The 20,503-nt window shown below is 42.6% G+C and overlaps 1 protein-coding gene across 2 annotated transcripts; it reads left to right on the top strand.

Moving 5' to 3' along the window:
• Positions 1 to 10,592: 10,592 nt before the first annotated feature.
• On the top strand, positions 10,593 to 16,563 carry LOC132209174 (zinc finger protein 892-like). Of its 2 annotated transcripts, none has more exons than XR_009445268.1 (2): positions 10,593 to 10,888; positions 14,364 to 16,563. XR_009445268.1 is itself a non-coding variant. In XM_059644322.1 (2 exons), exons 1-2 carry the CDS (start codon positions 10,800 to 10,802, stop codon positions 14,614 to 14,616), a joined length of 309 nt encoding a protein of 102 aa, XP_059500305.1. In that variant the 5' UTR covers positions 10,785 to 10,799; the 3' UTR covers positions 14,617 to 16,563. The 2 variants fall into 2 exon arrangements, 1 of the variants encoding a protein (XP_059500305.1); XM_059644322.1 differs by having other exon boundaries at positions 10,785 to 10,855.
• Positions 16,564 to 20,503: the final 3,940 nt, after the last annotated feature.

Here is a 20,503-nt window from a genome sequence, read left to right as displayed (position 1 = left end):
TCCCGCACATCCCAGATGTCCAAGTTCTTTAAGGACCGCAACTTTCCCCCCACGGTGATCGAGAACGCCCTTGACCGCGTCTCCCGCGACACATCCCTCACACCCCGCCCCCACCACAACCGCCCCAAGAGGATCCCCCTTGTTCTCACACACCACCCTACCAACCTCCGGATACAACGCATTATCCTCCGACACTTCCGCCATTTACAATCCGACCCCACCACCCAAGACATTTTTCCATCCCCTCCCCTGTCTGCTTTCCGGAGAGACCACTCTCTCCGTGACTCCCTTGTTCGCTCCACACTGCCCTCCAACCCCACCACACCCGGCACCTTCCCCTGCAACCGCAGGAAATGCTACACTTGTCCCCACACCTCCTCCCTTACCCCCATCCCAGGCCCCAAGATGACATTCCACATCAAGCAGAGGTTCACCTGCACATCTGCCAATGTGGTATACCGCATCCACTGTACCCGGTGCGGCTTCCTCTACATTGGGGAAACCAAGCGGAGGCTTGGGGACCGCTTTGCAGAACACCTCCGCTCAGTTCGCAACAAACAACTGCACCTCCCAGTCGCAAACCATTTCCACTCCCCCTCCCATTCTCTTGATGGCATGTCCATCATGGGCCTCCTGCACTGCCACAATGATGCCACCCGAAGGTTGCAGGAACAGCAACTCATATTCCGCCTGGGAACCCTGCAGCCATATGGTATCAATGTGGACTTCACCAGTTTCAAAATCTCCCCTTCCCCTACTGCATCCCTAAACCAGCCCAGTTCATCCCCTCCCCCCACTGCACCACACAACCAGCCCAGCTCTTCCCCCCCCCCACCCACTGCATCCCAAAACCAGTCCAACCTGTCTCTGCCTCCCTAACCGGTTCTTCCTCTCACCCATCCCTTCCTCCCACCCCAAGCCGCACCCCCAGCTACCTACTAACCTCATCCCACCTCCGTGACCTGTCCGTCTTCCCTGGACTGACCTATCCCCTCCCTACCTCCCCACCTACACTCTCTCCACCTATCTTCTTTTCTCTCCATCTTCGGTCCGCCTCCCCCTCTCTCCCTATTTATTCCAGTTCCCTCCCCTCATCCCCCTCTCTGATGAAGGGTCTAGGCCCGAAACGTCAGCTTTTGTGCTCCTGAGATGCTGCTTGGCCTGCTGTGTTCATCCAGCCTCACATTTTGTTATCTTGGAATCTCCAGCATCTGCAGTTCCCATTATCTCTATTGTACTGAGAGCGGTTTCTGTGCCTTTTGGAACTGTGGGTTTTTCTGCATCCATCAGCTAGTAGGAATTGGTATTTGCATCTTAAGCTAGAAAATGGATCGATAGCATTACAGCGTTATTCAGGTGAAGGTGTCTCGCCAACCAAAGGCATTTATGAAGGTGTTGGCCAATTATCAATAACAGAGCAAACGTTTTGCTGGAACAGAAAAAGAAATTGCCAGGGAAATGCTGGAGGTGTGGCAGCATCAGAACAGAGAAAGAAGTAACAATTTCAAATTCAGTGGAAGTTACAATTTCAAATTCAGTGGCTCTTTGTCAGAAATGAAATTGTTTCAGTTTATTACAGTAGCTGTTCTGCTCCAGCTCGTATTTTGGTCAGAGCTTGATTTTTGACCCAGAATTCCACACGAGTCAGGATGCTGTTGATCTTCATTAGCACGATACCAAGCCACTTAGATATTTCACATTTTGAAAAGCATTGTCCATCCATACTCACCCTTTCTCTGGTCAACAGACTCAGAACGTTTACTCTGACTCTTCTTCACAGAGGCTGCCAAACCTGGTCAGCTTTTCCAGCAACTTGTTTTTGTTCCTGATTTATGGCATCTGCAGTTCTTTAGATTTTTGCGAAGGGTCACTGGACCTAAAATGTTAGCTCTGATTTGGTTTTCTTCTTCACAGATGCTGCCAGGCTTGCTGAACTATTCCAGCAACATTTTCTTTTTGTTCCTGATTTACAGCATCCACAGTTCCTCCGGTTTTTTAAAAAATTATTTTGCATTATATCTGTTCTCTATCTATCTTCTACCCTCCACACAGTTTCCATTTATGTTTACTGAGGATTTCCTATTACTACCAAGGACTGTGATCGAATCGGGGAGGTGGTTACATTCCAACGACATCGGAATCATCTCCCAACTGAGAAAGAGCTCGAAAATTAATCACAGTTTCTGAGGAGGCTAACAATTACAGACAAATTAAATGATTTAGGCCATTTTTAGGATGAGAGAACTGGAAAACACTGCCGATGGTTTAAATCTGAAAGACTAATCGTGAATTTGAGTGACAATCAGCAAATCAGGACACAGTCTGATGCAGCTCTCCCCCCACTCCAACAAGATCACCAGAGGAATGGGGAGGATTTTCTTTCATTAAACTGCGAGACAGGGACCACTGCAGGAGGTTGGAATCACTAGGAAGGGAGCAACGGGAAAAAAAGTATATGATTGGGTCAGTGAAAGAAGATCTCAGTGAGGTATTGAGGTACTCACTTTGAACTATCCCACTCCTCGGCATGGCTGCATTAAGGATCTGGAAGCTGTGAGATGGAGGTTTGCTCTGAACTGGGCAGGAATTCAGGTGTGAGTGACAGGCCTGTGGGGATATTGAGCCTGGGATTTCGAATTGGTGAGCGTTTCTGAACTGTCTGGCCCTGTATTGGTCGGGTTGATGGATTTCAGTTCTCTGCAAGTGTTAGATTTATTTCGTTCCCCATTTTTCTTGCCGTTTCTCCCATTCCCACTTACAGGATGCAGACTTGGGGTCTCTAGCGAATGAGGGACTATGGCCTACCTCAGCGTTGATTTGGGTGTGCAGGAAGTATTTGTTGGCAATGGCAGATCCTCCTCCCCAGAATGTCTGGCAGGGTAGAATCGAATCACTCTCCATCAGCAGGGAACCACACAGCCCACAAAGTTTGGGGTTAGTTTCTTTGGAGCAGAGAGAAGTGAGAGGGGACATAATTGAGATGTGTAAAAGTGATGAGGGACATAGACAGAAGAGGCAGCACGAATAGCTCCCCTTGTTGGAGGCATCAATGACTGGGGGCATGAACTGAAGTAAAGGACTGAAAGTTTAGCAAAAATGGGAGACTTTTTTTCACCGAAGTGCAATGAGAATCTGGAACTCATTGCCTGCAAGTGTGGTAGGTGCAGAAATCCTCAGTACACTTAAGAAGTATTCAGGTATATACCTGAAATGCCAAAGAATTGGAAGCGGGTCAGGTGCTGGAAAAGGGATTACAGCAGTTAGTCTGTTGGTGTTTTGATTGGGACAGACTCAATGGGTCGAAGGGTCCCTTTTGTGGCTCTGGATATGTGGACCATGAATCCAGCCACGTCTGTGGGAACAGAAACTGAGTGAATGTTCAGGCCAGTGAGCAAGGAGTGGAGGGTGACAGTGAACAAAAGGAATGAGTGGGTGAAGAGCAGGAATTATTGACTGACAAAAGGGTTCGCGTTGCAAAATCAGAGGGGATGATGGTGCAGAAGTAAAGAGATAAAAGAAGTGTCCAGATGAAGGCCGTGACTAGGCCGTTAGCAACCCCGAATGCAAAGTAAAGACAATCAGTGAGATAACATAAAGAAAAGGACCAGATGAAAACCATTTGGACTGAGGTGAGAAGATTTTCTTTTAACTCAGAAAATGCCGAGTGCGTGAAATTGTTTGCAACAGGACATGGCTGAGTCGAATACGCTCACTGTTTTCCAGGAGGAGTTAGGTATAGTTCTGAAGGCCAAAGGAATCGAAGGATATGGGGTTCCTGACCTGGACAATCAGCCGTAATCATACTGGTGAGCAGAACAGGCATGAAGGGACGAGTGGTCTGTACTTGCTGCTAGTTTTGAAGTTTCTATGACTACCACAGAAATGGAGAAGAGCGGCCAGAATAAGTAGCGGGGGCGGGAGCAACAGCATAATGTATAACTCACTGGGAATGGAGAAATGGGAACAATCCAGAGAATGAGGACAGAACAGTTGTTGTTGTTCTGCACCAGAAATGCCCAGACTGAGTCTGCACACCAAGGCCCATCAGGTATCTACAGTCTGTGTTTACAGGGCCATGGGGATGGTGAGGGTGGGTCAATTTGGGATAAGAAACAGGGCAGGAGATCATCCAACACCGATTCCCCCCCACTCCTCCGTCCCACCTAAATGGTTACAGAGGCTCATCTTGGTCTGACCCACTCCTGAACAGGACTGGGTCAAGCTTCAGGAAGTTGCCAGCTGACAAATGGCTCTCTCAGCTGGGCGGGGTTGAAGTGGTTCCAGGAACAGGTTTTGAGTGATATAAGTGTAGGCATCTTCCCTGCTCCTCTTTCTCCTCCTCTCATGGCTCTTTTACTGGAGCTGTGTTGGTAAGCGTTTCTAAACTCCATTCTTTCTGCATCCTTCTAATGTACCTGTAGGTGGTCACTGTGAGTAATATAATTTTAAACGGGTGATGTTTTATCAATGTTTCTTCTGCAGTTATTGTAACAAATCTTTAAAAATAAATGAACTGCTAACTCCATTTTACTCCACTAGCTATTTTTTTTAAATAAAACTCCATTCTTGAATGAGGACAAGTTTAAGGAGCAAGAGACCAGGGAATATGGTCAATCACCAGGAGTCTGTTGAGCAGGTAAGAGCGGGCCACGTGAACGATGAGCATCCATATACATTCTTTTGAGAATTCTCACACCGTAACGATGAACGAACACTGATAGGTGTATAAGTTACCCAACAAAATTGACATTTATGTAGCAATCTCAGTACAACGAAATGCTCGCTGGAATTTCACAGACATATGATATCGCAGGATTTGCCACCAAGAGACATAAAGCTGATGATCAAGAACTTTGTTCCATGTATCAGCTTTTGAAGGGCAATTTTGAAAAGGAGGGAGAGTTGGAGATGTTTAAGGAGGCAACTACAGAACTTGAGACTGAAGCTCGAGGTTATTAATCGATGGAAAAGGACAATTTCAGATGCTGCCAGAACTACTGAGTATTTACAGCATTTTGTTTCTCCATTTGTTCTTAGTTCTGAGGAGTAAAGAGATCAAATTTTTGGGGAGAAAGCTCGTTGACTTCCGAATCTCCCACCTCTGTAGTTTTCTGTAAATACTGACTGATTTTTATGGTACTCATACAGTTTAAATTTTAATTTTTTCCCCAAGTCTTGGTTTCACAAATGGCCAGATTAATTTCTCTCAATTTCGCAACCCGTGTGTGTTCTTCTGTTTTCTCCTGTCTTTTTCTTTTCTGTTTGAAAGGTTGGTTTGCAATTTAAGATGCAGATGAAACCATATCCAGATCTGACAGTCTCTGTCTTTATCATAACCAAATTGTTAAAAGATTTTGAACACTGAAGGAAGAAACACCATTCATACTGGGGAGAAGCACACGTTTTCTCTCTGTGTGGAAGAGTCTGTGAAGATTCGTCTAAAATGTCAAAACACCAATGCAGCCACAGTGGAGAGAGTGTGGATTTTTTTTTCCACTCATCACAGCTGAAAGCTCACCAACTCAAATCGTGAATTTGAAGGCAGGCATCTGGAATTTGTTGTAAAATAATGGATGGGTCAAGTGTGCATGGCCTCATTAAGAGGTAAAGTGCTTTTCTTAGCTTAGGGATATATACAGAGAGAGAAAAAAATGTGTCTGCATGTAGCTGATGATGCACAGCCAGTTCTAAAACGGAAACGTGTATCAATTAACTGTGTGATAGGAAACCTTAGGCTTGTTTTGATGTTTTGGCAACGAGCTGGAATCAGCCAATTAGTTCGAACCAATGGGGAGTGCTGTCCATTTTAACCTTTGCATTACTGCTTCTGCAATCAGTCCTGATTGTTTTTTTTGCATATGTTGTCATTGACGGTGAAGTGTGTTGTGAGGCACAGATCTAGTAGTTTCATGTTGGCTTCTTTATTGAGGTTGTCGGTCTCTGGGGTGCCTGCCTACTTTATCATCTTCTCTCCTGCTGTCCTTAATGATATTGAGGAATTCCTGGGATGAGTGAATGTGAGTGGGTAGCATTGCCCACAAGGTATTTCAATTTGTTGTAGTTCATTGGCAAGTCTATATGTTGGTGTGCCTGATAGTGGGACAATGGGTCTGAGAGGGACCCCTGGTTTGTGTACCTTGGGGTGTCCATAGAATCGGGATGTATTGGATCCCTCTGGCTTCAATTTTTTTTTGGTAGTATGCCTTGTTGATGTCTCCAAAGTTGTGTAATTCGTTCAGAGTAATTGCAATCCAGTTCCTGAACGGTGATGCAATTGTATTACTGTTTAAAGTGGACATGCACATATTATTGATGAAAGATACTAACTCATGCATGATAGAATCTACGTGTGGATAATTGAGAAACAAGGAAGTAAGAGTGTTATATGGAGCACCAAACTGTAGTGATGATGTTGAGATGGCTTTAAGCAGGAAATCAGAGATGCATGTGGCAAAACAATATCTATCGTTGTCAGAGATGTTACTCTTCACACAGATATGGTGAATAAAAATAGCCACAATACCATGGATGGGCAATTAGTATAGTGTGTACAGGATGGTTTTCTTGATGAATAGTTTGTGGAACCAACGAGTGAAAAGTACATTTAGATTGGGGTATTTAAGGAATGAGAAATGAATAATCGACAATGTCATCGTGAAAGACCATTTGGGGATGAATGACCATAAAATAACAGAATTCTTCATGAGGTTGGGTATAATGGATTGAGAAATGTTTCTCACATGATAGTGATACAACAATGGCAAACATTCAAAGAGTGAATCAGTGAACGACAAAAAAATGTCATTCCTGTATGCTGCAAGAGGACAAGGAAAAAGAACAGCCAAACCATGGCGTAAGTGGCAAGTTAAAGTCAATGTTAGATGCAAAAAAAGGCATTCAGATTGGCAAGCAAACAAATAGATCTCAGAATTGGGACCGGGCTAGAAGTTAGCAAAGGAAGACCAAGAGATTAAATAAAAAGGGGAAGTTGAGTATGAGAGTAAACTTGCAGGCATGTAACAACTGACTGGAAACATTCTGTGTGTATATAAAGGGGAAAGGATTGGTTGTAACTAATATAGGTCTATTCCAGTCAGAAACGGGGGAATTTATAATGGCACAAGAAATGATTTTAGACAAATTGATGGGATCAAAAGCTCATACATTCCCAGTTGACTGAAAGAAGGGGTCTTCAAAATAATGGATGCATTGCTGGCTCTCTTCCACAATTTCTTTGACACTTTGACAGTCCCTCCAGACTACAGGGTAGTTACTGTAATCATAAGATTTAAAAGGGAAGAGAAAAACCCTTTAATTATGGACCAGTGAGTTTGAGATAAATCTTATGGAAGATGCACAATTCCATTGCCAAGAATTTTGGAGCACAGTACGCAGAATACAATAACAGAAGCAAACAGTCTCCATAGATTTGCAAAAGGGAAATCATTCTTGACAAATCTGATGACTGCCTTTCAGGATGTCACAAGTGGAGTTGATCATGGTGACCCAGTAGATGTGTTTCTTAGGTTTTATGAAGACCTTTGAAGAAGCGATTAGAGATTAATGTGTACGGTTGAAATGCATGGGATTGGGGTGAGTGTAATGAGTTGGTTATGAAACTGGTCAGCACGTTGTCAACGTGGATTCAAAGTAAATGTGTCTTTTGCCCAATGGCAGACAGTAACTAGTGGGGTATAACAGGGGTCTGTTCTTGAACCCCAGCTGTTCACAATGTCAGACAGTAACTCGTGGGGTATAACAGGGATCTGTTCTTGAACCCCAGCTGTTCACAATGTGCGTTGCTGATTTAGATGAGGAAACTAAATATAATTTTTCAAACTTTTTAGATGGCACAAAGCTGGGTGCATGCATGTTGCAGTGTGATTTGGAGAAGCTTTGTAAGTGAAAATTAATATTGGTTACGTTATATTTGGATAAATGTAAGCTTATCCATCTTGTAGCAATAAAAAAAACAAGGCAGATTATCGTTTGAATGGCACATGGGAGTGTCAATGAGACCAGAGGATCCTTGCGCACCAGTTGCTGACAGTAAGTGCACAAGTGCAGCAGGCAGTAAGGAAACAAATTATCTGTTGGCCTTCACAGAGTGAGGATCCAAATAAAGGAACAAGAATGCTTTGCTGCAGTTACACAGGGCCTAAGTAAGTCCACACCTGTTATATTGTGTACAGTTTTGGCATGCCTATCTGAAAAAAAGTGTTCTTCCTTTCGACGGCGTTCAGCACGTGTTTACCAACTTGACTCCTGGGATGGTAGGAATAACGTATGAAGAGAGATTGAGTCAGTTAAAATTGTATTCAACGGAGTATAGAAGAATGAGGGGATCACATTGAAATCTCCAAATTCCAAACAGGACTGGACAAGTTAGATGCAGGAAGGATGTTCCAATGATGGGGAATTACAGAACAAGGGGCTACAGTTTAAGGATATGGGGTAAATATTTTAGGACTGAGATGAGGAGAAACACCATCACCTGGAGAATGCCGGGAAGTGCATTCCTTTTTTCTCTCCCTTTCAAAATAAATTGATCTCCAGCTCTTGTTTTCACGGTCTCTTCCTGACACCACACTTGCTTAACAGGGACCCATTTAGGAAAAGCATCCCAAGCAGATAACAGACGTCTCATTTCATTCAGTCAAATGTCTCAGCTTTTACTTAAATTTTGATCTTTTGAGCTTACACCCGAATGTCTGTGAATAGCTTCAATATGACTATACATGTACATGTCAGCACTAGGAGCAGATATGTGCCATTTAGCCACTCTCGCCTGCTTGGTCATTAAATAAAATCATGTCTGAACTGAGTGTAGCTTCAACTCCACAAGCTATTTATCATAATAACCTTTTGACTCTCTTGTTGACCATCAATATATTTAGCATTCATATAAAAAAACTACCTCCTTCATCTTAGATAGCAGCCCACCAATGTTTTTTTGTTAATTTGTTTGTGGGATGTGAATGTTGGTAGCTAGCCAGCATTTATTGCCCATCCCTCATTGTCCTTGAGGGAGTGGTGGTGAGCTGGCTTCTTGAACTGCAGCAGTCTTAGTTTTATAATTCGCCCCACTATGTTGTTTGGGAGGGAATTCCAGAATTTTGACACAGCAACTGTGAAAGAATTGCGATACATTTCCAAGTCAGGATACTGAGCGATCAGCAGGGGGAATGGTGGTCATTGGTTTTCCTGTGTATCAGCTGACCCAAAACCCATTGGTGTAACTGAAGGTTGGTGGTGGAGGGGGTGGATGTTTATGGGTGTAGTGCCAGTGATGTGGTTTGCATTGTCTTGGATGGTCTCAAGCTTCTTCAGTCTTAACGCAGTTACACCCATCCAGTGGGAAGTTATTCCATTTCACTTTTATGGAAGATGGACAGGCTTTGGGAAGTCAGCAGGTGAGTTACTCACAGCAGTATTTCATCGGTTTTGACTCACACTTGTATTCACTGTGTATAACTGGTAAGTCCAGTTGAGTTTCTGGTAAATGGGATCCACCTGCATGTTAACAGTGGGGCATTTAGTGACGGTAATGCCATTGAATGTCAAAGAAATGTGATTATATTTTGTCTTATTTGAGAATGTCATTGCTTGCCATTTATATGTAGCAAATGATACCTGTCACTTGTTCGCCCAAGCCACGATAGTGTCCAGTTCTTTGGACTTGTATTCCTTTACTGTGTCTCCGAAATCTTCTCTCCCCACAAGGCAAGCATCATTTCTGGACGCTCTTTCTCTTTGCAGAGAAAAGAAAAGTAACATCTTAAAACAAAGGATAGCCGTGCTGATTTGATTTGTTCTTGGAGCTGTCATCTAACTCCTGTGCTAAGCCTGACGGACAGATTAAACACGGAAGATGTTTCCACTAATGTGTGGACACAAAAAAAAGATACGAGTCACAAATGAATTGATTGTACAATTCAGAAATCAGTTCTTTGACTGAGTATAAAACAAGAAGATATTGGAAATATTCAGTCTTGATGATAAGTCCCTGGCTTGAGAAAAAGAGTTAATTTTCCCTTTCTGTGGACTGATGCAGAGAAGTCATGTAATATAAAGTGCATTTCTCTTTCAACTGTTGCTGAATATTTCGAGTTGATTGAGTCTGCTTTTGTTTATTCAAAGAGTGCTGAGACAATGAAACTCATTACAGGAAGTGATTGACATCTCAGTCTCTTCTGAAGCTCGTGTGTAACATTTCACGCTTGCCTGAACATCTTAAACTACTGACGTATCAGCACAGTCACCGCACAGGAAGACTCTTCACACTTCAGTGTGAGAACGGATTTATTTAGTTTTCCTACCTGACATCGTTCAGCTTTGAAATTTGAAATGATTTTATCACCAATAAATGAATTCTTCTTGCGGCGAAATTCAAATATTCTACACAGGAAAGGTGTATATTTTGTTCACTTTATCCGTTGAGTGTGTGTTCATATCTCTTTGTTCTGCTGTTTATTAGAACCAGGACAGACAGGGACCATGCACTTGTATCAATGGATTCCTGTATCTTTCGTCCTGGCATATTCCTTCATATCTTCGTTGTATCAATATTGCTGCTCAATGGCAGCGTGTTTTTCCCAGCATTCTGGGTGGGAATGCATTTGCCCAGATGACAAAGTGTGGAGCTGGATGAACACAGCAGGCCAAGAAGCATTTTAGGAGCACAAGAGCTAATATTTCAGACCCACACGAGTTATCTCGGATTCACCAGCATCTGCAGTCCCCATTATCTCTGAATGTATACGCCCACTGGTGCGCGCGCAATCTGAAGCGTTTCAAACATGCGCAGTACCGGAGGCAAAGGAGAGCCGGAGGAATCGGATGAGGAACAGGCGCGGTAAGGATTTGAAAGGTGAAAATTAGAAATCAAGTGAGTGAGTATTCCACGAAGTGGGCGGAGAGGCTTTTTAAAATCTGACAGTAGCTACCGTCACTGAATTGAAAAATACCGACCCCGGTTTTGTCACGAATAGATTGGAATTGCTGAATTCCTTTGTTAGCCGAGGCAGGGCTGGGCGCCGCGAATGTTTTCTGAGCCGTGTGAGCCCGCCATCTTTATCCGGGGCCAACTGGAAGCGGAGAGTGCGCTTGTCCTTTACTTGTTGGGAACGGGGCGAGGGGAAGGCGAGCAGGATTTACGAACAGCAACTTCAAACCAAGAGAAATGCTTTTCTTTTTCTGTTCTGAATCTCTGTCCTGGATTGATCGTGATGGATTTTACACTCTTACAGATCAATGTCAGCAGAGGAATTTGGCCGACTTGAACCTCAGAAAGAGTGAAAGAGTAACTCGATTGATGAGTATCTGAATGCTATCAGCATCTGAATGTGGTAGCGTTCAGGTATGAATGTGTGTGTGTGTGTGCCTGTGGGAAAAGATTTGAGATATCAGAAAATGAGATACACTATCTGTGGTTAGATTACAGTTGATTAGCTGTTTTTAGTTCTCGGACTTGCTGTCAGGAACGGTCTAACAACTATGGAGTGGATGTAGCACAGATTCACCTGATTGATAACTGAATCTGTAGGTTTAGAATACAAGAAGGCCCATATTAAAAAAAATCAAAAAGTGCAAACCATTTAGCCCATGCCAAATGTCTGGAGCAATCCAGTCAGTCCTATTCCCTTGTTTTATCCCTGCACCTTTGCATTTTTCTCTCAAATGCTGATTCAGTATTTTTTTGAAATCAATCAACATCAAATTTGCTTTGACGAATTAATCTATTTATTACTTTCAAATATCTGTGCATGTGAATCCCTCAGACTCTGCACACTCTTTAGTGTTGTGTTATTGCCTCTTCCTATCCCTTCTGCTAAAACACATCACTTCATTCTGAGAGAGGTATCCCTGGAAATTGATTAATAAGAAATATTTTTGATCAAAGTCTTGGGAATATGATTAGTGACTGTCAGGGGAGTTACAGAGAAACTATTTCCACTGAGTGGGGAATTGACGACGAGCAGTAACAATCTGAACATGACATTAGTACCAGCATATTTCCAGGTCAAGTTTTCCAGATCCTTATAACTGTTTGATGGTTCAGGGACTGCAGAATTCCACATTCAATCTGGAAGATTGGAAAGTGTCAAATTGAAAGAAAGCTGCTGTGCGTTCAAGTCGTGCAAGCTTCATTAGAATGGCGCACTAGTCTATCAGGGCAAACTGGTACAAAGGATGATGTCACATGAGCTGGAGAGATAGCTACATCGAAGACAGGGTGTAGCAGTGGAAAGATACTTTTCAGAATGGAGGGTTTTGATTAGTGGTGTTCCACAGGAATCAGTGCTGGGACCTCTGCTGTTTCTGGTCTATATAAATAACTTGGAAGAACACGTGGCTGGTCGAATCAATAAGTTTGCGGACAATACAAAGGTTGGTAGAGTTGCAGATAGTGAGAAGGATTGTCAGATGATACAGCAGAGTATAGATAAATTGGAGTTATGGGCAGAAAGATGACATGTAGTTTAATCTGGACAGATATGAGGGGATGTAATTTGGAAAGTCAGGTACAGGTTTAAATTATAGAGTAAATGGCAGAACTCTTAGGAACATTGATATGCAGAAGGATCTGGGTGTGCAGGTCCACAGGCTACTGAAAGTGATGGTGCAGGTAGATAATTTAGTATAAAAGGCCTTTGGGATGACTGCCTTCATTGGAAGGTGCAATGGCGATATGGACAGGCAAGTTATGCTGCTGCTTTGTAGAACTCTAGTCAGGCCACACTTAGAATATTGCATTCAGTTCTGGACACCACATGTGGATGTGGATGCTTTGGAGAGGGTATAGAATAGGTTTCCCAGGATGTTGCATGGTTATGGGGGAGTTTAGCATTGAAGAAAGGTTGGAAAGACTTGGTTTGTTTACACTGGGACGCAGCAGGTTGAGAGGGTGGCCTGAGAGAAGTTTATAAGATTGTGAATGGCATGGATAGAGCGGAATGTATGAGACTTTTTTCCCCCAGGGCAGAGGGATAAATTACCAGAGGACACAAGTTCAAGCTGCAGGGGGAATGTGTGAAAGAGATAAGCAAGGCAAGCTTTTCACACAAAAGTTGCTGAGTTCCTGAAATGTGTTGCCACAGGAGGCAATGGAAGCAGACGCAGCAGCAGCAGTCAAGAAGCACCTGGCTGAATACATGAACAGGAAGGGAAGAGAGGAATGTGGATCCTGTGAATCAAGGCATTTTTAGCATGGAGGGTTAGAATGTGCAGGCATAGGCTTGGAGTGCTGAAGGGCTGGTTCCTGTGCTATGTTGTTCTTTGTTCTTAACAGAGGATTTTGTCTGGGTTGGGAAGCTAAAATGAAAGTCATGGCGCAGCTTGCAAACGGAATGGATTTTTTTTCTGCAGAATAATAGCCCAATCTGTATTTTCTATTCACTATGTGGTACAGTCCCCGTCATAAGCAGTGAGGACAGTAATTAAAATGTGTAAGGTACAAATGATTCATCATTTATTTTCTTCTTGCAAAACCTTGAAGATAGCCTGAAGAAAGATGTTATTTGCAGAGTAGGTTATATGATACAGAAAATCATTGGCAAAGTATTACATTCTAACTGAACTAGAGGCTAAAATAAACTCTGACTGTCAGAGTCCCTATTTTTTCAGCAGGTTTAATTTTTAATAAAATGCATTCTGACATATTGAGCAAGTCAATAATCTTTTCCAGTCTGAATCTGCTGCTCAGAGTCCTGGAAGTGATGGTTTTCCCATGCACCACCTGATCTTGTGTTTCTGTCTGGTGAGTTTGGGAGGTTGTTAGAATTACTGGCAGATGAATTAGATTACCTACAGTGTGGAAACAGGTCCTTCGGTCCAACAAGTCCACACCGCCCCTTGAAGCATCCCACCCAGACCCAGACCCATCCCCCAATAACCCACACACCCCTGAACACTATGGGCAGTTTAGCATGGCCAATCCACCGAGCCTGCACATCTTTTGACTGTGGGAGAAAACCGACACAGACAGAGGGAGAATGTGCAAACTCCACAGACAGTCGCCCAAGGCTGGAATCGAACCCAGGTCCCTGGTGCTGTGAGGCTGCAGTGCTAACGACCGATCCACCGTGCTGCCCATATGAAGCCCATCTCCATTAATGCTCTCCGTATTTCTCAGTTTTCCCACAAAGAACACCTTTATGCAGCCCCAGATTTGGCAGCCAGTTCCTTTCACTGAAGCTTAATACTGAACCAGTCCTATTGTTATAACAATCCAAGAGCTTTCATGGTCGCATTGTCCACTGTCTATCGCACAAATGATCAGATGTATTCAGTCCAGTTTTAAAGTTCTGCCTTTTTCTCTCTGGGCCACATTTCGTTCTTACTGTCTGTCATTCATTTTACAGGAAGTTGGAGCATTTGCAGTCAGTGAACTCAAATCTCGCTGCAGATTCTAACGAAATGTTGAATTCATCATGTCTTGAATATCATCAGGCTTTGATCATGGAAGCCAAAACCAGTGTTCGCACTGAGAAACCATGGAAATGTGAGGACTGTGAGAAGGAATTCAAATATCCATCTTCCCTGGAAAGTCATCAGTGTGGTCACACTGGAGAGAGACCGTTCACCAGCCCTGACTGTGGAAAGGGATTCATTTGATCATCCAGTCTGCTGACACACCAGCAAGTTCATATAAGAGAGAGGCAGTTCATCTCCTCTGAGTGTGCGAAAGGATTCACTCACTCATCCCATCTGCTGACTCACCGGCACGTTCACACTGGGGAGAGACCTTTAAAATATCCACACTCTAGGAATTGCGAGAAAAGTTCGAGAGAACTAATATCTCACATTAGTGAGAAACCATTCAGGTGCTCTCACTGTGCGACTCGGCTCAAGCGATCATCTAAACTCCCAATACACCAGCACATTCACACTGGGGAGAGACCGTTCATCTATTCCATATGTAGGAAGTGTTTCATTCACTCATCTGACCTGGTGAAACACCAGAAAGTTCATTCTAATGAGAGACCTTTTTCAATGTTCAGACTGCAGGAAATGCTGTAAATGTTCTGGAGAACTGATGTCCCATCAACATGTTCACACTGTTGAGAGCCCAATAAGATACTCTCATGATGGGACTGGGTACAGATGAATATGTAACCTCGCTGTACACCAATGCATCCACACAGGGGAGATACCGTTCACTTGCTTCATGTGCAGGAAGAGATTCGTCAGATCATTGTACCTGCTGAAACACGAGCAAGTTAATTCTGACCAGAGAATGTGGGAAATGGTATAAAGATTCTGAACAATTAGCCTCCATTAACTTGCTCACATTATTGAAATAACTTTGAATGTTCAGATTGCAGAAAATGCTTTAAAAGTCCTCAACAATTGATGATCCATCAATGTGTTGACACAGGTGAGAGACCGTTCCAGTGCTTTCACTTTCAAACTGGGTTCAGGTGATCATTTCACCTCATTGTATGCCAGTGATGTCAGACTGGAGGGAGGTCGTTCGCCTGCATTGAATGTGGGAAGGGATTCACTCAAACACCCGACAACCCCCCCCCCCCCCCCCCCCCCCCCCCAAAACATGAGTGAATTCACAAATAACCACAGTGGTTGCATTTTGCTATTAATTATGTTCAGTAATGAACACATTTCATTGTTGTCTGTTTCTACTGATGTTAAATTGACTTTCCTGAAAATATAGGTTTTTATTTTCTGAGTAAAAGGCAAATAAATTAGCTTTGTATTTAACACAAAACTTACACTTTGTTTTCAAATGTCCCAAGCACAAGTTAGTTTCTTTTGGCCTTCTTAACAAGAGGATTCAGATACAGGAGCAGGAACGTCCTTCTGTGATTCCACAGGTCTCAGTGAGCCCATAGCTGGATTCTTGTGTGCAATTTTGGTCTCATTATTCTTGTGGAAGAATGCTTTGGCTGTGAATGGAGTACAATGAAGGTTGACCAGAATGATTCCTGGGATGACAGGACTGACATGTGAAGAAAGACTGGATCAGTTAGGACTATATTCACTCGAGTTCAGAAGAGTGGTCTTTCATAGAAACAAAAGAATTCCGACAGGGCTCCACAGGATAAACAGAGGAAGGCTGTTCTCAATAAACAGGGTGTCCAGAACCATGACTTTTAGGATATGGGCATACATGGGAGCATAAAGATGGGATCCTAGTGTCTCTTTAACCTGTCATCGACAAGCTATTTAGGACTGAGATAAGAAGAAATTTCCTCACCTCTGGAATTATCTGCCACAGAAAGCACCTGAAGCCAAAACATTGAATGTATTTAAGAAGGATTTGGATATAATCCTTGGGGTGAAAGGAATCCAAGTATGGAGAGAAAGCAGGAACAGATGGATGATCAGCCACGATCGTGTTAAATGTTGGAGCAGGCTTGAATGACCAAACGGCCGACCTCTATTTTCTTTGTCAATGGTTATTATTTTCCCAAATACTTTTTCTCTTCTGATCAATATTATGGTTCTTTCCTCCCCTTTTGTGCTGCTGAACTACTTAATTTTTTTGTAATGTTGTAAGTGTTCCCTACTGTGAAGATTGATTAAAATTATTTGTTTAACTCCCCTGCTCTTTCCTGGCTCCTCATTATCACTGACAAATCTCATTCTCTAAGGGGCCGATGTTCACAGTTCTCTTCTCTTTTTATCTTTTGAAATACTTCATTGACCACAGTATGTTTTCTCCTGTTATGGTTATTTCCTCCCCTTTTTGCTGCTTGTCTATTTTTGTGTATTTTAAAGTTGCAAGAATGCCCTAATGTGAATATTGTTGGAAAGTATTTGTTTAACTCTCCTGCCCTTTCCTAGCTCCTCAATGTTACCCTTTACAAAGCTCATTTTATAAGGGGCCGATGCTCACAGTTCTGTCCTCTCTTTATTTATTGAAATAATTAATCAACCACAATACACATTGTTCCTCCATAATCATCTATAAGGCCTTGTGTGGTGGCATTGTGAGAGAGGCCGAGCCACAACAATGTACAACAGTTCAATAATGTCCAACTGTATGCAAAAAAGGCAAGTTTCATCAAAGCTTTTTGTCTTGCACATTTCGGTTCATTCACAATAAGCACCAATGGAAAGGGAGCAAACGTTTTATACTGTACTGACCTGGGCGAATAATAGACTCTGATTGGTCAAGGCATTGCAAAGGAAAATGCACCAGTTAGATGATGACCAAACTTTGTTTAAATTTCACGCAGACAGATTGACTCTGATTTTTCAAAGCATCACTGGAGACCTCAACTAAAGAAGGGCTGGCCCCTGTCTGGTTGAGTGGAAGGAGGTGTTATTAATATTAATTGGGCACTATTAATATTTGAGCACTGTAAGCACAAACTGGTTGGCTGTGGCTAATGCGTTATCTATTGTGAAGAGACAAAAGAAAATGCTGTTTGCCAAAATCTCCCAACCTTTAGGTGGAGGTGAGGAATGCTGCAGAATGTGATTGTTAATATTGTCTCCGAAGTGGAAAACAGGTGAACTGTTGCACTTAAGAAACAATTCCTGTGAAAGATAATGTGGGAACATCATGCTGGTAAGCCAGTCGCACATAGTGAGGGGATGGGCAGTGGGAGAAGACACAGTAAATGTATAGCCTGCAACAGAATCTAAAATACATGCATGATTGGAGGCAGTGGAAGTTTGACAATGGCAGAGAGGTGATCAAGGAAAGCAAGGGTCATAAAGCCATACAGATGGACCGAGTTATACAGATTTACAGCACAGAGTGTGCCGTCTGCCCACCATTCCGATGCTAGTCATCAAACATCAGTGAAAGAGAGCAATAGATGAACATGGATTCAGATCCCACAGCAAAGGTGTCACTCCAGATGCAGAGACATTGAACCTCTCCCAAATAACACAGGACAACAATAAAATCCTTAAATTATTAATGACTCATTAAAAAATATTTAGCCCTGAAACAGTCTTATTGATTACAATATTAAAATCTGCTGGAACCTGCAGCTGGAAAGATTTCAAAAGTTCCATGTCAGAGAATAGTTTCAAAATTAAGGAAATCCCTTGGAATCGAGTGATGTAACTGAGGTTACTCCGTGGAAATTCTATGAGTTAGTTTGTAAAATCAATCTCCATCAGCCAGAGCGAGCCATTCAGAAGAGATAATCATTTCAATTGATTTGAGTTTTGCTGTGTGTACCAGCCACTCTGAGCTCTGATAAAAGGAGTTTCAAAAATCCATCCATCAGTCCAGTACAGATGTTCACAACATCCCCTCTTCATAGCTCATGATGACTGACTATTCTCCCTGCTGTACAATGTCCCTCAGCGTGGCCAGCAGTCACTCAATTTGAGGATAGCGTCTCCTCAGGGCCATAAGTTTCTATCCTAGGTTTTCATATGAATGAATCAGTCTTCTCCATCCACCCAACCAGAAATTGGCCACTTGCTCGTGCTGCAATCCTAATGTGCCTGAATGAAACCTAGAAACAAAACCCAGGTCATTGCCGTTGAGAAAAAATAAGTAAATTAATAAACCATGTAATTAATAAATAATTAAATAATATAATATTGTAGATTCTATTAAGTTCTCTTCTAATCTGTCCTTCTATGTTCAATTACTTATGCACATATATACCCAGGTCATTCTATCCTTGCAACCCCTTTAGAGATGTACCCTTTATTTTATATTGCTGATGTACATTCATCCCATTAAAATGTGTGACCTGACACTTCTCCACATTGAAATTCATCCACCTCTGATCCACACACCCCACTAACTTTACACAAGTTTCCAGAAAATTACGAGAGGCATTGATTGAATGGAGAGTGAAGTATTTTCTCAGGTGAAAATGTCAATTACTATGGGACCTAAGTTTAAGCCAAAAGGGTGTATGTTTAAAGGAGATGTAAGAGGCAAGCGTTTAGACAGTGGGTTGTAAGTGCTTGGAATACACTAGTCGAGGGGGTGGTAAAGGTGGATATGAGAGATAGGTGAATAGGCAGAGAATAAAGTGATATGGATTGCACAGAAACAAAAGGTTTTTAGTTTCGAAAGGCATCATGTATCAGCACAGTCTTGGTGGCCCAAAGTACCTGTTCCTTTGCTGTGTTGTTCTTCTTTGTACCATTCTGCTCACATTTTTCTCTGTTTCCAAATCCTAACGTATGCACAAATATTGATCCTGTTCCCTGTAGTCCTATGTTTAGAGCATTAATATATATTTGGAAAACACAAGGGTCTCAACATTGCCACCGAGGGAATTTCAATAGATTCATTCAACTATCCCAAAAAATATCCAAAGCCACTGTTGTATTTCCTTTCTCTCAGCCAATTTTGTACATGTATTGTTATTGTAGTTATTTTCCCCAAATACATAAACTCACGGGTCAGCTCAATAACATTGAATCACATACTTTCTGGAAGTCTTGGACAAACATGAACTGTATTCCTCTGATCAACCCCATATTTCACACGTTGAAAAGAAAACGTAGGTCATTAACAGCAAGTTAACTAACATCATGTCTCCTGGAGAAATGTATGGCAACTTCCCATGAATTGACTGATCTTTGGCCATGTAACTCTTCATTTTGCCTTCACCGTTGCGTCTACAAGTTTCCAAGCACCCAAAGTAAATTGGCTTGTCTGTAACAGTTGGATATATTCTTGCAACTTCTGTTTAACAAATGACTAAACTTTGCAATTTCCCTGTATTCCAGCACTACTCTCGATAAACTTACAAATTCAGCAAAGTTTCTGATCGCCTCGAGCAGACTTTGAAAGTAGACATGGCGACCCCCAGTGAGACAGTTCTCATTCTTCCATGTGGCTCACGATCTCAGAAGATACCCATTTTGGAAAAGCCTGATTGGTATTTTCTTGCTGCTGAATACCACGGGATTGTTACAGCTCCACTTGTCTCACGTTCAAAGCCATTTTCAAAACTTAAACACAAGCACAAGACTGATGAATGTAGAAGGGGTAATGTGCACTGAGCATATTCATCTAACTAGTACATGGGAGCATAAAGATGAGATCCTTGTGCCTCTCTAACCTGTCATCGACAACCCCATCACGTTGTAACACCTTGTGTCTTATGTTCCTCCTGCTCGCTTTCCAGGTAAACATTGGATTTGCCATTGGCCTGCATTGGCATTGAGCACTAATTGACATTGGATCTGGCTGGGCTGAGGGAGGTGAAGGTGAGACAGGGCCAGAAGCAAAAAGAGATGCAAAATCGGGGTGTTGTGAATCAGTTGATTTCAGTGGGGACCGAGTGCTGTGATTTGCAGCCCGAGTTTCCCAGGAGTTACAGTGATTGGGCTCGTGTTTTTTTTAATTGAACGTTTTCCTCAAGCGTGACTTCCTTTTTGTAAACCATGCTGACTCTGCCTGGATCCGATCTGATCTGTACCACTCATAAACAAAACATTTTACTGTATTTCAGTACATGTGACAACAAATCAATCTGTGCATCCCTCTGTTTCCCTCTCGGTCTGTCTGTTGATCTCTCTCTGTGTCGGTTCTACACTTTTTCTCTCC

The sequence above is a fragment of the Stegostoma tigrinum genome, unplaced genomic scaffold (genome assembly GCF_030684315.1).
Source record: "Stegostoma tigrinum isolate sSteTig4 unplaced genomic scaffold, sSteTig4.hap1 scaffold_70, whole genome shotgun sequence".
NCBI classification, from domain to species: domain Eukaryota; kingdom Metazoa; phylum Chordata; class Chondrichthyes; order Orectolobiformes; family Stegostomatidae; genus Stegostoma; species Stegostoma tigrinum.
Note: the sequence above shows the minus strand (reverse complement) of the source record. Positions and strands in the feature narration are given on the sequence as shown.

Bases quoted from the DNA above. Each gene is read 5' to 3' on its own strand.
- LOC132209174 (XM_059644322.1), top strand. From the start codon at position 10,800: ATGCGCAGTACCGGAGGCAAAGGAGAGCCGGAGGAATCGGATGAGGAA. The intron at 10,856-14,363 runs GTAAGGATTTGA...TTCATTTTACAG, and splicing joins TCGGATGAGGAACAGGCGCG to GAAGTTGGAGCATTTGCAGT.